This window comes from Malaclemys terrapin, chromosome 17 (genome assembly GCF_027887155.1).
Source record: "Malaclemys terrapin pileata isolate rMalTer1 chromosome 17, rMalTer1.hap1, whole genome shotgun sequence".
NCBI lineage: Eukaryota > Metazoa > Chordata > Testudines > Emydidae > Malaclemys > Malaclemys terrapin.
This window is the reverse complement of record NC_071521.1, coordinates 19679606-19692327: the sequence shown is the minus strand read 5'-3', so window position 1 is coordinate 19692327 and position 12722 is coordinate 19679606. Positions and strand designations below refer to the sequence as shown.

General features: G+C 45.6%; 1 protein-coding gene across 1 annotated transcript in view; it reads right to left on the bottom strand.

Moving 5' to 3' along the window:
- Positions 1-8080, bottom strand: part of LOC128825421 (ectonucleoside triphosphate diphosphohydrolase 2-like) — a 29035-nt gene extending 20955 nt beyond the window's left edge. The window contains exons 1-2 of the mRNA XM_054007935.1: positions 7962-8080; positions 1700-1817 (exon numbers count right to left, since the gene is read on the bottom strand). Coding sequence (XP_053863910.1) covers positions 1700-1817; positions 7962-8072 — 229 coding nt within the window. The 5' untranslated portion in view covers positions 8073-8080. The remainder of the gene's footprint in view (positions 1-1699; positions 1818-7961) is intronic.
- Positions 8081-12722: the final 4642 nt, after the last annotated feature.

The following is a 12722-nucleotide window of genomic DNA, read 5'->3' as shown; positions in this document are numbered from 1 at the left end:
GCCCTATCCTTCATACTCACAGGTTATGCCCACTCTAGGAGTGCTTTACTGGTATAGGAATACCTGTATATGGCAAAGCACACCTCGTATGGATGCAGCTAGCCCAGTAAAACTGTTTTGTGCCAGTAGAGTAAAACCTCAGACATACCCGGAGCAAAACGAGCTCTACTGGTAAATGCAATTTTTCTGCTATAACGGCATCTACACTAGGGGCTTCTGTCAGCACAGCACATCTCTGACTGGCCTAGCAATGCAAGCCGAAGTCTGTAGAGTAGATCTGCCATCCATAACCAGAGAACCATGTTTCTCCCCCTGCCGATGGCCTATGCTGGCACATAGATATTTGCTTGTAATTTGTTCGTGTGTCTCTACAGCTGGTTTGGCCAGTCTTCCTCCTTCCCAGCTGCCTCATGCAGTAAGGTATCCCAGAGTGCATTGCTCCACATGCTGCTGCTTCAGGGCGTCTGCCCAGCACTCCTGCCTCTGCTGGGGCACTATGGGATAGCTGTTCAGATTTCCCCAGTATGCACTGAGATAAACATGGCTCAGCAGCAAAAAGCAGATGCAAAAGCTTAAGCTCAGTGACTGCACACGGCTGTGTGGTGAAAAAAAATTGCTGCATGTGCACAATTCATGGCGTCCATTATAAGTGGGTCAAATGACAAGACCATCCTTGTGATCGAGACAAATTTCACACCTTGAGAGCGAGAGAGATGGGGTGAGAACAAAGCTCACATGTTTGCCAAATCAGCTGGGAGGGAGGTGGAATTTCACACTTTGGGTGCGTCTGTGGTCTAGCTGGAGGCAGTTTTTTGCATGGCTCAGTTAAGACGATGCCTAGAAGCCTTCTTTGCAGGGAAACGGGCTAGAAACCAGATTTTGCTGTACATGAAAGATAATGCTCTTGCCAGAAGCATCTTTACGAACGAACAGCTTTCAGTAGGTGCTAATGGAAAATGCATCAGGCTGGAGATTTAGTATTCCTGGCTCTGCTGCTGACTCACTGAGACACTTTCAGCAGGTCCCTTCCTCACTGTGTGCCTCGGTTTCCCCATCTGTAACGTGGGGGCAAAAAAAATGTTGACCTGTCTTTGCAAAGAGTTTTGAGATCTTTGGCTGACAAGTGATCTATCTACCTACGAGGCCACTCAGTAAGGTCGGGCCGCCTGGTTTTCGGTATCTAAAGATCAGGATGCTTATGATATATAGTACTTTACCTGAGGAGCTTGCAAAAATCAGGTGCTGCTCCTGCAAGCTGATTCCCACGGATACAGAGCCCCTTGGAGGGGTTGCAGCACAGCGAGAACTATTGAATTGTATTCAAACCCAATATCTATTGTCCCTATAACAGTCGATGCACACCATTGACTAGTGCCACTGACACCAGATGCTGGTCCCAGTGAAGAGACAATGCCATAAACAGTCAATACCACTCCTCCCAAGACATACGGGCCTCTCAAATGCTTCAGCTAGTGCCATCTAATGGAATAGGCAGTTCCGCTTAATTTCCCACCAGATGCTTCAGTCATGAGGGAGAGTAGAAACAGTTGCCTGCATCTTTAGTTTGTAGGGGGATTTATTTGCCCCTCATAATTCTTTTGTGCAGAGTTAGCAAGAGACTTTGTGGTGGACATTGACTATGCAATGAAACGTCATCCAGTGCAAGTGTCCATACATTAGCAGCAGAACACCACCTTACCTTGCACAGCACAGGAGCTATGTTCACTGATCACCCCCGTATTGTTCTCTTTGCTGGCTGACCACTGGTATATGAACAGGGTAGTGCGGGATGGGCCAGCATCCAGCACGATGCCGTACTGAAAAACAACACATAGGTCATAAATAGATACGCTCCCAAAGACATGTATTTGTGCACTGGTTTGTTATTATGAGGTTGCTTGGCTGCACACATACTCAGCATTGTCGACTCCAAGTGTAACCTAAGAGCATCCCAGTGCTTACCGGTGTCAGGAAACGAGTTTCAGATGCCCTGACCAGTTCAATGTACCTCAACTCATAATCTGTATCTAATATGTGGGATGTAATAAATCCTTGGAAAACTAATAACTTACTGATCATGAATATTCTTGTATGGTTAAAAAAAAAAAAACCATGAGGAGTCCTTGGTTTTTTGCTGATACAGACTAACACGGCTACCATGGACTCTTGTGTGGTGTATATACGGCAGTGGTCACCAGCCAGTAGATTGCGATCGACTGGTTGATCGTTGAGCCTCTGACAGTCAATCTCAGTCCGAGTCTAGGGTTGCCAACCCTCCCGGTTTCACTGGGGGTCTCCCAGAATTGGGCTTGGTCTCCCAGAGGCTCCTGCAATCAAACCGGGAGATCAGCCACTAACAGTCTGGCAGCACAGTGGGGCTAAGGCAGGCTCCCTCCCTGCCCTGGCCCCACACTGCTCCCAAAAGTGGCTGGCTGGGGGAGGGCAGGGGGTCTCCGCACGTTGTCCTCACCTGCGTGCACCGCCCCTGCAGCTCCCATTGGCCAGGAATAGGGAACACTGTCTACATGGGTGCTTTACAGTGATGAAACTTGTTGCACTCGGGAAGGGGGTGGGGGTGTTTTTTCACCTCCCTCCTTTCACCCTGAGCGAGAAAGTTGCAGTGCTGTAAATTGCCAGTGTAGACAAGCCCAGAGACAGGACTTTTAGCTCAGACAAGAAGCATTAAGATCTAGAAGTCCCAGTCCGAATCCCTGCTGCCAACAAGCCACCCAGAGGTGTTGGTGCTAGACGACCATTTCAGACTCAGGACTCCAACTGCAAAGAAATCCAGGAGATTGGCTTAAATCACGAGATAAAAGACCCCCCCCCTTTTTTTTATCTTTTCATTCTGGTTTCAGGGCCTTTCAGTTTCACTCACATCATGTTTTCTAGCTTCTCTACAACACCGAAGGCTAGAAACTTAGCTTTATTTTTAATGTTCATGTGATTCCAGGAGTTGGGGCTTGAAGAAAAATGCCAAATAGCAGAGAGTTGTGGTAAAAAAAAGAAAAATCACAAGAGCGGGCAGCAAGGGGATGAACTCTACGTGTGAAGAAATACATGTCTTAGGAGCACAATGAGGGAATGTCTATTAGATGCGGTTTGCCTAATGCACCAACTGGCCTTGCAAATGTCACTATCATAGTTGTTTTCAGGCCCTTCCCCACCCCTGTTCCTCTCAGAAGTTTGCAATGATCCCCTGGAAGCAAAAAAAAAAAAAAAAAAAAAAAAAACACAAATCTGCCTCCACCTTCCTTACCGGGAATGTTTTATCTCTAGCAAACCCGCACTTTGGTTTGTTACTGTAGGGTTACTCAGTAAGGAGGGCTGAGTTGTGCACAGTGCTTTATGATTCTAATTAAAACTTGGCAAGTACTGCAAGAAAATTCCTGGCCAGTTGAAATTTCACACAAGCTCACGTGAGCAGTTTTTGATCCTTGTGCATGCTTCAGGGTAACTGCAAAAAGCAAACAAATTCACTGGGAAGGATGTTCCTGAACCATGTTTTAGGGCAAGCAAATGCCACCAAATAATTCCAGAAAGTTTCAAATTCGTAACAGTGAGCATTTGCACTAGCAGTCCTGATTCTCATCTAATCGGGGAGCAACATAACATGAACAACATGCCCAGTCAGAAAAGCTCAGGTTGGAATTTTTAGAATCCTATAGGATTCGGTCACCCAGCTCCTGTTGAAAGTGGATATAAACTGGGTGCCTAAATCCTGTCAGCCCTTTGAAATCCCAACTTCCAAGTCCAAAATGTGAATTTGGAATGTTCAAAGCAGGGGTTCTCAAACTGGGGTCAGGACCCCTCGGGGGGGGGTCACAGGGTTATTACAGAGGTGGAGGCTGACAAGCTTGCAATCCCATCCCCACCCACCAAAACCTACTTTGCCTCCAGCATTTATAATAGTGTTATAAATAAATAATATATGGAGATATACCTATCTCATAGAACTGGAAGGGACCTCGAAAGGTCATCGAGTCCAACCCCCTGCCTTCACTAGCAGGACCAAGTACTGATTTTTGCCCCAGATCCCTAAGTAGCCCTCTCAAGGATTGAACTTACAACCCTGGGTTTAGCAGGCCAATGCTCAAATCCACTGAGCTATTCCTCCCCCATGTTAAATATATTAAAAAGTGGTTTTAATTTATAAGGGGTGGGGTCAGACTCGGAGGCTTGCTATGTGAAAGGGGTCACCAGTACAAGAGTTTGAGAACCACTGGCTCAAAGTAATCGCCACTAAACCGTTTGCCAGCAAGCCACAGGCTTAATTCTGTTTGCATATAAAGCTCACTCATGTACATAAAGGTCACTCTCCACTGCTTAAGTCATTAAAGTGAGAGATTTACAAGTACTTTAAGGTCTCCATTTACACTGTGAATTGGCCTTGCTGTAAATCAGAATTGGGTCCTGGATAATTTTTGAACACCATTTCCATGAATCTGTTCAATCTACTCGCAGACAAGCCACAAATAGAGAAGAGCTAAATGTGACTCAAAATCTGCTGTGAGCAGTTCCCCCAGCCCTAGTTAGAAAGCTGTTAGTGAGCATTTGTGAGAGGCTTAGGATGACAGACACTGTGGAAGTGCTAAGTATTATTCCAGTCGCTGCCCTCCCAGCTATAATAGCAAACGCTTGCCGGTAAAAGTCACACAAGACTGTTTCATTATGCCCCCTACTCAAGGGAAATGAGGACCGCTGAATTATGAATCGATCTGTGCAGGAAATCACTTTCAAAAGTTTCCTATGCCGCACTGAGATGAAACCAAGACTTTTCAAGATGGTCATGAAAAACCAACAAGCGACACCGACCCCAGACTAGCCAATAGCCTGGTGGGGGAGGGCACTTCCTGTGATGTGGAGGACTCCAGGGTCACCCACATTGCTGATGAGTGCCCTTCCCACCAGGTTATTGGCTGAGATGGGAGGATTCCCTCCCTCCCATCCTGGACCTGAGAAACTTCCCCACGAAAGTTTCATCAGATCTGGCCATTTCTCCTGACAAGTTTCGATTTTCACAGATTGGAGGTTCCCCCATCAGCTCTAACCAGAAGCCCTGTGCCACTAATGGTTCATTGTCAACAGGCAGGGCTCTGTCCTTGAGGCAGAGGGATCTGAATTCCATCCCCTGCTGTCATGGTGATGTTCTGAGGCCACACTGAGTAGCAAGGTGACAGCACAAGGTTGTTACAGCATGTATATCCCACTTTTACATGATCATAATTGCCCAGAGCAGCAGCTACTAGCCGGCTCCCCAGCCATATAAAGGCTTGCTTTGACTAAACTGCTAATAGCAGAGCACATGCTCTCACCAGTCCACACATCCAGCCCCCCACATCCATCCTTCATCCCCATTCATTCACACTTACCAGACATCTAGAAGTCAGAGAACTAAACCCACTAGCTAAAGGCCATGACAAGAGATACCGTCCCAAGGCAAAGCCCAGGGGTGAAGCCAACTCTCTCCTTCCCCAGCTGCTGGAAAAGGGGATTGTGCTGAAAATCCTGTCAGGTGCTGACCCTGCTTTGGGCTCTCTCATCTCTGGCAAACAAATACCTGATCACTATTAAGCCATCCCCATCTCTATCACCTCTGCTGCTAGAGTTTTGTCTGTGTTTCCTAATTGCGGTGTGTTGAATGCTATGAGGGTGTGCGTGTGGGTGCTTTTCAGCTGGTGCAAAGAGGTAAAGTCTGAGGGTGGAAAAGAGATTATTTTTGACTCAACCTCCATCCTGTGAATAGTTTCAGCCTCACTACTGCTGGCCAGAGCTATCCCAAGCATGGGCAGAATGAAATTGACCCGATTCTGATCAGTTTCGCAGCTACCTGCAGGGTTCTAAATAGCAAAGTGAAAAGGGACAAAAGTGGTCAGTTTTCATTCATTTAATCTTGGGAAAGCTCTGAGCAGCACCAGACACACTGGCGCCGTCATTCTTCAGATTCAGGCAGGCACTGCTTCCTCAATTACACTCTGTTCACATTTATAAGCTCATCTTTACAAACATTACAGCTAGAAACTTTTTTTAAAATGAGAACATTGATTCTCCAAAAGTTGATAGTGCTTGTCTGTAGAAAGCTTCCTACTCTTCATGGATGAGTAGATTTTTCAAGCCCTGCCTAATAAGCAAAGGCTAGACTATCTGGTGGGGGGGGGAAAAACCACCACAAAACCACAACTGTGCCACCCATTGATACAGTCACATTCAATGGGAATGCTTCCGTGGATGTGAGCAAGGTTGAACTTGGAATAGGAAAGTGTAGGGCCCTCAACTGTGGAGGTTCTTCTAGCAAGAGATCATGGTCAAACTGAACAGCCATTGGGGAGTTCAAATGAATGCTCAAACATTTTTTGCACTATTTAGACGGCTTTACTCCTGGCTACAACCAAAGATGGAGCAAATGCAAAGTATTTTCATATCCTGTCCAAACTTTCTTCATATGTCAAATTAGAGGTCCCTGGGGCACAATACCTGTACAATTCCTTATAATGCTGCTGTAGGGAGCACCCAGGCAGTTCGCAGTCCTAACCAAATTCACAACCTACACACCATTGTAATAATCTTCGTATAAATATGCCTTGTAAGATATCATTTGAAAACTAATAACTCACTGGTCAATAATATGATGAAATGCATGCATTTCATCATATGTAAAGTTATAAACATAAGCTGAAGTTAGGTCTGAAATAGGTTTACCAGACAAGTTTGGATAAATCTGTTTCTCAAGGACAGATCTTTGGCCAGGAAGGGGGGCAGGAACAAACAGATCTGCCTCTTAAACAACAGCATGGAACCTCTCTCACCAGACTCCTTGACTGCAACCTCAAGGCAGGAATGAACTTTATCTAGGAGTAACTCTCAGGACAATGCATTTCAAAGGGGGACTGGACTATGAAAGTGAGTGGCAAGCACACCCCAAGTTCTCCCTCCCTATCCATCTCTCTCCTTTTCAGAGAAGATGACAAAAGAAACAGCCTTTGGGAGAGGATCCTGGACTGAGTTTGGTCAGCAGTGTTACTGGAAACACATTGTAAGGGACTTCACCTTGAACCAAGTCTAGTTTGCTACGTTTAGTACTAGGAAACATTTTATCTTTATTTCTCAAGTAACCATTTCTGACTTTAATTCCTTATGCTTCTACTCATTTAAAACCCAACTTGTTTTATTCTTTAAATCAAAACTAATCCAGTGTTGTGACTGTGTGCGTAACTCCACTTAAGGTAGCAAACTATTGTATGTAGATCCCCTTAGAGGGGCAAGGGACCTAACATATCTGAACTATCCAGGAGTGGACTGGACAGTGTAGAACACACTTTGGGGGGAGGGGGGAGAAATCAGAGATTGGGAGTATGTTGGGGTCATCCTACAAGTGGTAACCAAGGCTGTTGGAAGCCAGAGCGTGGCAGGAGTTGGCTGACAGGCTGCTGGGATCAGAGTTGCTGGACCAGGGCTGTGGCTTTACGCAGACACGCAGGGTGTTTGTGAGGAGCCCAGCAGCAAAGCATTGTGAGGCACCCCAGGTTGCAGGGCAGGGGTGACAACCCCTCGTTGGTCTGGACTGTACCCTGGAATGTCATAGCAGTAAAGATATTGTACAAAAAGGAAGTTCACGGTTATTAGTGCCTGTTGCAGCTTCAAGGAGCCATATGCCAGAGCAAGCTTTCTGCTTATGGCCCTTTGAAGAAAGGGGGCAGGACCTCCTGAATTTTGCCACTAAGTTAATTTACTTACTGGTACAGTGTGTTTAACAGCATCAAACAAGGCAGTTAATGGATTTAGAGACAATGCTGCAACAGATGCAAGTCAAGCCCAAAGTAAAAAGACAGGCTCCCTTTTACAGGGTGACCACATTAGACAGGGATCGAGAATAGTCAGTGCGTGCGGATGTCAATATTCACCCTGGCACATCTTGCACACCATATGCCAGGCTACGCCCCCCTCTGCCAGCCATTCCTTACCTTGCACCTGGGAGGGTTCTGCACATCTTTAGTGGTGACACAAAGCAGCAGGATCCCAATCAGCCCAGCTAAGATCACCAGGGAAGGGGGAAGAAGCTCACGCCAAGACATCAGGCTCCTTTGCCTGCTTCTGCTAAGCAAAAGAGGAAGCTGTGGAGCAGCGAGCACAGAGACTGTCTGAAAGTTATTTGCAGCCTTCAGGGGCGGAGCCAGATGTTGGTTTTCAACACAGCTCAAGCCACAAGGCATAGACTGAGGCTTGGTGTGTGTGAAGTGGGGTCCTCTTTCCTACCATCACAGTAAATAAAAATACAACTTTGTGCTTATTTAGTGTCTCCAATGCTCAAAGACATTAATGGAGCACGGGGTTAGTATTGGTCCATCTGTAGGTGGGTGTCTTCATCTGCCGGATGTTCTTTTCCTGTGTGACAGGATGAAGAGCTTACTTTAGGCCACTCTTAATTGATACCCTAAAGCCAAAGAAGTCATACATTCTCCTTGGAATGGCCATTGCTGCCTCCTTTATGCACAGTGTGACAAAGTTCCTCCTCTATCTTGGTGGGTCCTGCGCTTATTGGCAGATTTTCTTGCCTCAGAGATTCACCATGTGGGTTGGGGAACAGCCCAGAGACCTTTCCCTCTGGAAGAGCCCACAGTCCAGATCAATTGGGAGGTTTGGGGGGAACCAGGGCCCATCCTCTACTCCAGGTTCCAGCCCAGAGCCCTGTGGACTGCAGCTGTCTATAGTGCCTCCTGTAACAGCTGCATGACAGCTACAACTCCCTGGGCTACTTCCCCATGGCCTCCTCCAAACACCTTCCTTATTCTCACCACAGGACCTTCCCTCCTGGTGTCTGATAACGCTTGTGCTCCTCAGTCCTCCAGCAGCGCACCATCTCACTCTCAGCTCATTGCACCTCTTGCTCCCAGCTCCTCACACTCACACCACAAACTGAAGTGAGCTCCTTTTAAAACCCAGATTAGCCTGCCTTAATTGATTCTAGCAGCTTCTTCTTAATTGGCTCCATGTGTCCTAATTAGCCTGCCTGCCTTAACTGGTTCTAGCAGGTTCCTGATTACTCTAGTGCAGCCCCTGCTCTGGTCACTAAGGGAACAGAAAACTACTCATCCAGTGACCAGTATATTTGCCCTTGACCAGACTCCTGTACCCCACTGGTCTGGGTCTGTCACAACAGATTATAGTGTGGTCAGGAGAGCTGGTGCATTTCTGTGCTCTCTAGTATTGTCTATGTCCAGTGGAACTTTAACTTTATTTCTTTTGGGTAAAGTACAGAAAATTAAGGGGAAGTTCAGCAGAGAAGTTTGTGCAAGAAGTACAGGATAAGTGTCCAGAAACAGATCTGGCATCAGCTCAAGAGGAAAGGAACTACCTCAGAGGAATGTGGATTGTGGTGGTGGCAGAAGCTTAGAGATTAAATGGGGAAAACCAAGGGAAAGTGTAGGAGGGGTGATGGACAATGAAGTGAAAATAGTGATCCAAAAAAAGAAAACATGATTCATAAAGAAAAAACCCATCCAGTGTGAATGAAAATGAATGCAAAGCATCAAAGCAGGCTGCCAAGTGGGCAGTGAAGAAGGCCAAAGAAAGAGTGTTCTAGATGTCCTGTATGCTGAGCTTTTAAGTGCATTGCAAAAATGAGCTGTAAAGGGAAGGAGGATGGTATTGCAGTACCATTGTAAATCTCAGAAATGTAGGGTGGGAAGGGACCTCGAGAAGTCATTAAGTCCAGACCCACCCACCCCCCCTTGCACAGAGGCAGGACCAATTAAACCTAGACCATCCCTTACAGGTGTTTGTCCAACCTGTTCTTATAAGCCTCCCGTGATGGGGATTCCACAACCTCCTTTGGAAGCTTATTCCATAACTTAACTACCCTTAGAGTTAGAAAGTTTTTTTCCTAATATCTAACCTAAATCTCCCTTGCTGCAGATCATGCCCATTACTTCTTATCCTACCTTCAGAGGACATGGAGAACAATTGATCTCAGTCCTCTTTATAACAGCCCTTAACATACTTGAAGACTTATCAGGTCTCTTCAGTCTTCTTTTCTCAAAACAAAACGTGCCCAATTTTTTTAACCTTTCCCAATAGGTCAGGTTTTCTAAACCTTTCAGAATTTTTGTTGCTCTCCTCTGGACTCTCTCCAATTTATCCATATCTTTCCTAAAGTGTGGCACTCAGAACTGGACACGGCATTAAGGCTGAGGCCACACCAGTGCTGAGCAGGACAATTATCTCCCATGTCTTACATGCAACAGTCCTCCTAATATACCCCACAATGCCATTAGCCTTCTTTGCAACTACATCAGATTGACTCATTCAATTTGTGATGGACGAGAACACCCAGATCTTTTCAGCAATACTACCAACTAGCCAGTTATTCCCCATTCTGGAGCTGTGCCCTTGATTTTTCCTTCCTAAGTGAAGTACTTCACATTTGTCTTTATTGAAATTCATTTTGTTGAATGAAGACCAATTCTCTAATTCGTCAAGGTCATTTTGAATACTAATCCTGTCCTCCAAAGTGCTTGCAACCCCTCCCAGTTTGGTGTCATCCCCTGATTTTAAGCACATACTCTCCACTCGGTTATCCAAGTCATTAATTAAAATATTGACTACTACCAGACCCAAGACTGACCCCTGCAGAACTCCACTAGATCCAGCCTCCAGTTTGACAGCAAACCATTGATAACTACACTTTTGAGTACAGTCTTTCAGTCAGTTGTGCACACACCTTATAATAAAGGTGGTGTAAATTAAATTCTCTAGTTTGCCTATGAAAATACAATTTGGGATTGCGTCAAAAGTCCTACTAAAAACCAAGATCTATCACTTGCACTGCTTTCCCCACATCCGCTAGGATAGTTACCCTGTCAAAGAAGGAAATTGGGCTGGTTTGGCTGTTCCCCAACCTTTTTCGTCTGGCGGGCACCAGACGATGAGCCACGGAGGACTGTGCCAGCAGACGAGCATCCGCCGAAATGCCGCCGACAAGCAGCAACGTCAATAGGTGTCGCCGCCGAAATGCCGCTGACAAGCAGCGTCATCTCCGCCAAAATGCTGCTGATTTTCGGCGGCATTTCGACGGCGACGCCTCTGGATGATGCTGCTTCTCGGCGGCATTTCGACGGATGTTCGTCCACCGGCCAGAACGCAGGCACACTTAGACGCCCCGGCGGGTGCCATGGCACCCACAGGCACCGCGTTGGGGACCCCTGCTCTAGAGGTTTACAAATTGAGTGTTTAATAAATTGTTACAGTATCTTTCCAGGTATCCAAGTTAGACTGACAGGTCTATAACCCTCCGGGTCCTCTTTGTTCCCTTTTGAAGGCAGGTCCTGTGTTTCCCCTTCTCCCGTCTTCTGGCACCTCACCTATCCTCCAGGCGTTCTCAAAGATAATCATTAACAGGTCTGAGATTGCTTCAGCTAGTTCCTGAAATCCCCTAAGATGAACTCCATAAGGTCCTGCCAATCTGAATGCATCTAACTTATTTAAATATTTTTAACCTGATCTTTCCCTATTTTGGCTTGCGTTCCTTCCCTCTTGTTAATATTAATTGTATTGAGTATTTGTCACCATTAACCTTTTTCGTGAAGACTGACGCAAAATAGACATTAAACACCTCAGGTCATCAATTATTAGGTCTCCTTCCCCACTAACCTACACTTGCCTTTGTCTTTCTCTTGCTTCTAATGTATTTAAAGAATCTCTTCTTATTGCCTTTTATGTCCCCGGCTAAGTGTAACTCATGTGGTGCCTTATCCTTTCTGGTTTTGTCCCTACACACTTATGCTATTTGTTTGTACTTCTCCTTAGCGCTTTGTCCAGGTTTTCACTTCCTGTGGGATTCCTTTTTGATTGCCAGGCAATTAAAGAGCTCCTGATGGAGCCATATTGGTGTCTCACTAGTCTTCCTAAATTTCCTTCGCATTGGAATAGTTGGCAGTTTTGTGCTTAACATCTCCTTGAGAAACTGCCAGCTCTCCTTTACCTCTTAAATTTTCTTGCCATGGCACCTTATCCACCAGTTCCCTGAGCTGAAGATCGGAGGAGACTACTAGTAACACCTGAACAAGTGAAGAAGAAGGGAAAACAATACTTTGAACATCTCTTAAATGAGACAAACCCCTTTAGGGCAGAGGTGTCAATGTGGTGCCTGATAAAACAAGTTTATTAACTACAAAAGATAGATTTTAAATTACTACAAGTAGTAAGGCATACAAGTCACAATTGGTTACAAATAAATACAAAGTAAAACACAACGAATACCTAACTTAACCAACTAAGTCAATTCAAGTCCTTTCAGCCAGTAACCCTCTCCAGTCCAACGATGCTTCCTTTGTCCTTCAAATATTGTCGACGCCGCAAGTAAAGATGAAGGGAGAGATGATTTGGGAGCTTTGTTCTTCCTTCTTATGCTTTTCTTCTTGAGGGTCATCTCCAACCGAGGTTCAGGATAAATCTGTTGGATGGGAATCCTCAGCTGTTTCTTTGTCAAAATGTAAATCTTTGCACAAATCTTCCTGCCAAAGAATGGCCAATGAACCAGATGATAGTCCACTTGATTTTGTTGACACCTGGCTGAGGCGTTGGCTAGCCTTTTGTCTCTGGGGAACTGGTTTGTGGCTGTTTTTAGTACTACCATACAGTAGAATCTTATAACTTTACATACAATGTTGCCACACATTTTACCAGGACAATAGTGATCAGCAAATTATGAGTTTTCAAATGATACC